This window comes from Epinephelus lanceolatus, chromosome 16, assembly GCF_041903045.1.
Source record: "Epinephelus lanceolatus isolate andai-2023 chromosome 16, ASM4190304v1, whole genome shotgun sequence".
Taxonomy (NCBI): Eukaryota; Metazoa; Chordata; class Actinopteri; order Perciformes; family Serranidae; genus Epinephelus; species Epinephelus lanceolatus.
The window spans coordinates 26,172,597-26,178,898 of NC_135749.1; the positions used below are offsets into that span (position 1 = coordinate 26,172,597).

Genomic DNA, 6,302 nt, shown 5'->3' on the forward strand with positions numbered 1-6,302 from the left:
CAGAGTTTGACTATTTGTGAGTCTTTACTAGTATGCACAAGTCCCTGCCAAAGTAAGAGCCTCTTCCAACTCGTCGACAAGAGAGGAGGAGGAGGAGGAGGAGGAGGAGGAGAGAGGGGAGAGGAAAGCAGCTCCTTTCAAACACACATACGACCTGCAGATGTTGGCAAATTCAATGCAAGCACTCACATCTTAAGGGAAGGGAAAGAGAAAAAAGGGGTGTATCTTGTGTGAAAAAAGAGAAATATACTCTTTCCCTTCATTCCTTCCAGATGCCTGAGAGGGAAATATAATGCCACTGTTCTAAGACACTGTGGTAATGACAGGCAGCATCTTGACCACGCTGGTGGAGAGATGTGGCAAAAGGGGCGTAATGTAGAGGGACAGAGAAAAAAGCAACACGGGGGAGGTATGTGTGCGAATGTGTGTGCCTGTATGGTGACAAAACAGGAGTTCATGCGTGGACACAGATGGTTTCAGGGAAAAAAGGGGGGGTGGTTGCTGCTGTGCTTTCAGTGGTCCAGCAGCCCCTGCCTGCTGCCTTCTGTAGAGTCCATTAGCGATTGCATAATGCTTGGCAGACAGGGACTGAGTGAATGCACCCCCTAAAGGGTCGGACACCAGCGAGGAGGTAGGTCGCTCTGCAGAGCAAGAAACTCGCTGTTCCCATGTGTGTCAGCCGTGGATTTATTACGAAAATAAAGAAGAAAGCAGTGGCTTTTTCACAGTCAGATAAAACACAAGCGGTTGCATGCAGGGGAGCTAGTTGAGTCTTCAGTTTGAGGAATTCTAGGTTAATGCAAAATAAAAGAGCATCATTAAATATACAGCAGGAGAAGCTGCAGTCGCAGCACAGCATCTGGCCTCTGCTTCTGTGTGGCACTCCATCCTTTCATTTCTCTGCTCCGTCATTACCCTCTTATACCACCGCTTTTATTACACTCTATTTGGCCATTTGTATCCTTGCATATTATTCCTTACTGCTCTTCTCCCTTTATATTTCCTCCTCTTTAATACAGAATGACGGAGAAGAGAGTTAATATTTTGTCCACTCACTTTAGACATGCATTTTACTTATTCATCGTGAAATACATTGGAAATGAAGTGCTTTAGATGAAGCGTTTTGCTTTTATCACTGGAGAATGAAGAGGAAATTTCTGATGTACATGCCTCATTCAGGCTGTAGAAGCCTTGTGCTATGAAACAAACAGCGCTGAGTTGCTTTCAGTTCAGTCGCCTTGGAGAGGGCGTCAGGAGGATTAAAAAAAAACATTAAGAGGAAAATAGCATGCTTTTAGGATTTAGATAGCCTCAAGATCAGACTACGCAAAAGGAAATAGTAATGTGAGTTGTTTGTTCTTGGTGAATCTGGGAGCGAATGATGTGTGTGGATTTTAGGTTTTTGAGTATTTGTGTGGAAGAATGCAATAGACAGCCCTTAAGTTGAGAGGAAGGTCAGCGTGTGCGCCTCTGCTGTTCGTTTCATTACTTCTAAATCCGCAGATAGACAACTACCATTCAAGCCGGGGAAAAAAAACAGAATACTGCTGCAGGACTGAGATAATACGTCCCTCTCCATACGCAGCCTGCACCTTTTCCCCTCCCCCAAAAAGCCATCAAAGGCTTCAAGCCGAAGTCTTGTATTTGCTGCTGTAGCCTTTTCACCTTTGAAATACTATAACGGATTTTTAAGGCTTAGCATGTTTTTCCCTTTTGACCATTTGAGGGTTGTTAATCATAGAGATATGACCTCACTTGCCCTTATGAAAAAAAGACTGACACAGCTTTCATTCTACACCATCTTCATGAATGGGGTGAATCCATTACAAATTCCCAGGAGAGAAAAACATAAACAAGTATGTGAAATCTTCCTTTGGCTGACTCCAGAATCACTTGAACTTGAACTGAAACATTCTGTATAATTTTCAGTCCCATTTCCCTCTGCCTCTCTTGCCGCCGCCACACTCCAGCTTCCCTCGACTGTCCTCAGAAGCAGTGCTCACACCAAACCCTGCCCTCTTCTGAAGTGATTCTTTTGAGTCCAGCATCAGAGTGCGAGACAGCACTCAGAACCCCCTTGTAAATCACAGATGTAAAGGGAGGTGAACAACACCCACGCTTCCCACCAAAACATGACACAAATTACAGACCACAGCATCTGCAGAGTGGCGCGCACTGAAAACACGGCAGGGTGGGCCAAGCGTATAGCTCAGCCCGGCCAAACTCTTCCTCCGTTCACAAAAGTTCTTGGGAAGCGGAGGAGTGGAAAATGTGACAGAAACGGAAAAGAGATGCAGAAGAGAGCAAACCATTGCAGTTCCACATTCACTTGGCGGCCTCATCTAATGAGAGACATGATAACAGCACACCAGCGTGGCTCCACTGTACTTTGCATCCTGCAAAACAGTAGTTTCCTTCAACTGGAGGCTCCAACATGTGCAGAGACCTCACATGTTGCAATACTGTCAAAGCATTACTCGCTAAGTAAGCTGGTGAGCAGGCAAACCAAGATGAAAAAGAAAAACATAAATGGTTGCTAGACAAAAGCACAGCTGATATGACCATATTAGGGTTGCACCCTGAGAGCCGAAGATTAAAGTCATCAGTCAGAAACCCTAAGTCGACTGAGATTCCTTCGAATAGAGCAAACAGGTTTTTGGTTTGTTTTTTTGTCAGTGAGTGTAGTTCTGAGGACGTTTTTGTCCATTTAGCTCCAGTGAGTGCTCTTCATTTTTACGCTGCTCACAGGTACAGGTAGCTGCAGACACAGACCCACAGGCCTGAGTGAGATGGAGGCAGCTGCCCAGAAGATGAGGGGCTTTACCTGGTCAGGCTCCAAGATAAAGTTATTGTCTGCCTTCAGCTTAGAAGTGGTGAATTTAAAGCTCACTGGAACTCAGAGGCCGTTTACATGTACACAGTGATTTTGATAAACGGAGACATCTTCCTTCGTTTGTGCCCTTCGTTTACATGCAAACGGAGATTTCTCCTCTGAAAACGAGTCTTTCTAAAAACTCCGGCCAGAGTGGAGATTTTGGAAAACTCCGGTTGCGCGTTTGCATGTAAACTGAGATAAACGGAGATAAACGGAGTTATAGGCAGCCCACGTCACAGTATGCGCCAGAACTTGCGCCTGTGTAAAAAGTGCGACCTATGTTGCTATGGTGACAATGGATACATGGAAGGCTTGAGCTTCTCGTTACACTGCCACCTACAGGTTTGGCATGCTCTTGTGTATATATACACGGGTAAGTGTAAACGAAGATCTTTTTGAAAACGGAGCTGGTGAAATGTCCGGTTATGAAAATAGCCGGCAACGTGTAAACGGCGTCTCAGTCTGGCTTTTGTTTGCTATCTAATGCAATCACATTTTCGATCTGTCTTTTGCGTAGTCAGCACGCATTAGCTTGGATGTCTAACTTGGCTTGTTTACTATACTGCATGAACGTTGCCGTCACCCTGGCCAACCTGGCGAACTCTGTTCAAACTCTCAAACTCCATATGGAACAGCCAAATCCAAACTGACTGACATAATAATAACAATAGGCTCTTTACGTGCTGATAAGGACAGTAAAGGCGATAACAGTATAAAAACAACTACCACAATGAAAAAGGAAGGGGTGGGGTGGCGCTAATGGATACTATATTAGAGGCAGATTTAAATGGGTGTGTTTGAGTGCATGTTTTAAAAGAGGGGAGTCTGAATGTTTTCAAAAGTAGCTGAGTGTTACCCTGTACCTCTGTGATGTGGTGATAATTAAAACACACAGATGTGCCTAAAGCAGGTTATCAACTACTTATCAACACCAGTGCCAATATTGACAATCAATGGCACGTGTCAAGTTCCAGTGAGGCCTTCAGGGGACACAGATAAAGGGGAGGTGGATATTGATCCAGTTTAAAGAGTGTGCGTGTGTCTGTATTTGTTCATGTAAAGTCACAGTCAAGCGTGCCTTGTTCTTTTAATAGACGACCTCGCGTTTTGCCAAAATAAGGTGGATTTGGGGATGTTATACTTTAAGTCTATGTGTACTGTAATCCAATACAGTATTGTAATAGCTGCAACCTTTGTGAAACTTCTAATAGTGGATGCTGTCACAAAGGTGTTCAACTTGTTCAACGCCATGATTTGTGGTAGTGTACTCTTGTAATACGAGTTTCATGGCCACTCTGTGCGTATTAGGCCATGCACACTTATGATAAAGTCAAATAAAGAGCCTGATTTTTGTGCACAGACACACATGCCTGGTGTAAAAACAGATCACAGAAAGCATGTAAAAAATGTACTCCGAGGGTGACCTCGTGCAAAACAATGAGTCATTAAAATAACAGTGTCTGAATCAGCTAATCAGCAGCTCTAACAGAGGAGGAGGCACTGCGCCAAGCGACAAGTCACAACCCACAGAGAAACAACAGGAGGGGACAATAATGACAGGGGCTGCACATGAAAGTGCCAAAATCTGTCATTCCAACAGCCCGGCCAATTTGCAGGGTGATGCACACTCAGTGAGGAGGCACGGCGCTGATTTGAACCTGAAACTGGATCAGAGAATCAACAGCAACATGGGGGGGTTTAAGGTTGTTTTAAGGCTGTTAGTGAAGATAAAAAGGGAAAAATGAGAACAAAAGTTAGGTCACTGCTTTGGTGAGCCCTGTTAATTAAAATGTCAACTATCCAATGCTTGCAAGCAAACAGAAGATGAAAAAAAAGCGCATCTATCTAATAAGCTCCAATAATGATGCCATTTCCTCAATAATGCATCTGTTTCAGTGAGCATGGGCCCGTCCACAGCTGTCATAGGAATCAACATCATAACAACAAATCACTGCAATACAGCTTTAATGCTCACACAGAGGCGCTCTGTGCTCCCTAATAGTCAGCGTGGTGATAATAACCTCCATTCCAGATGTCATATTTCATGTGATATTTCCAAAGCAGTCCCTTTAAAATGTGTCTTGCAATGACTTCATAGCTTTGAGAGATGTTTAAGCAACAAATACAAGCTTCATCTACCAAGGTCCCTTTAAAGTGTTGCTCCATGTTAGAAAAATAAAAAAGCTGAGCAGTGAGAGAAGCATATTGACCTCTGCAGGCTCTATTTGAGCTTGCAATGTGTATTTCAGTATCTAATGTGATGGTAAGAAAAATTGTTTGGTACAAAGTGGCAGCGATAGGCCTGCCTGCTTTACTTGTCAGACGCGGAGGTTCAAAGAGACTTCTCAGCAAACTACAAATTACATGTTTGTTGTTGTTTATTCTGTCATATTTGGGCGGAGTTTTGCAAAACATGAAGAAAAGCACGCGTGGAAATCAGCAAATGCGAGTGTTTTCTTACAGAAACGGCTTAAAAAAGCAGCGAGTGGTCCGTACGTGGACCTGAGTTCTCTCCCCCACAGCCCCGTTTTAAGTTTGCTTTTCAGAAACTTACCCTTTCCACGGAGAGGAGGACGGTCAGCCCGAGGGTCAAAATTATCCAAACGTTCCTCATTATTCCTCTTTATGAATTGAAACCGCGTTGTTTGGGAGCGAAATGTCAAATCTTTCCCCTCTTCTTCTTCTTCTTCTTCCCTCTCGCTTTCCTTGCACCCTTCGCTCCAACTCCTGCCGCTTGTCTCTCTCAGGAGTGGGATCCCACCGGATACGTGTTGCGTTTTGGTTATTCCTCCCCCCCTCTCTCCAGGCACTTCTTTTCTCTCTCTCTCTCTCTCTCTCTGTAAAACTGACAAAATATATACAAATAAAAAGCACGGTTTAAACTGCAAAGTTTCCCCCCTCGCGCTCCTTGTGCCAGTGAAGATCCGCACGAGACACCTAGCTCGCTCTCCTCTCTCCCTCAGCGCTCGCTTGGAATAACGAGGACAAAGCGTTAAAGCGCGAGCACGACTGACGCTCTGGGTGAGTGCGTGCGCTCTTTTCGGCCATGTCACCGCGAGACACGGGGAGAACTTGCGACAAAAGTAGCCGAAAAGGGGAAGCTGATGATTACACAGCAATCAAAACGAGGCAATTATGTCGTGTATTGACGTGTTGTAAGTCCTTATAGAGATTTATATCAATTATTGGGTCAATTTTTTTGTCTCTGCAGGGGAGGTCGGATAACAGACTAATTGAGCCATTTATCTTCACGACTAGATAACGATCATTAATTGCGCCCTAATGAGGGTTCCACAATTCCGCTCAGTCACTGCACTAAATTATAATCAAGTCTCGTGTTTATTATGCAGCCAGGGTATTATGAACACATCTGATTAGTCGTGATGCATCCAGGCTATGTCATGGAATCAATGCAGCAGTCTTTATA

At 44.3% G+C, this 6,302-nt stretch overlaps 1 protein-coding gene across 1 annotated transcript in view; it reads right to left on the minus strand.

The window, feature by feature from the left end:
- The window catches only part of sdc2 (syndecan 2), a 63,916-nt gene extending 58,055 nt beyond the window's left edge, over positions 1 to 5,861 (minus strand). The window contains exon 1 of the mRNA XM_033637577.2: positions 5,430 to 5,861. Coding sequence (XP_033493468.1) covers positions 5,430 to 5,489 — 60 coding nt within the window. The 5' untranslated portion in view covers positions 5,490 to 5,861. The remainder of the gene's footprint in view (positions 1 to 5,429) is intronic.
- Positions 5,862 to 6,302: the final 441 nt, after the last annotated feature.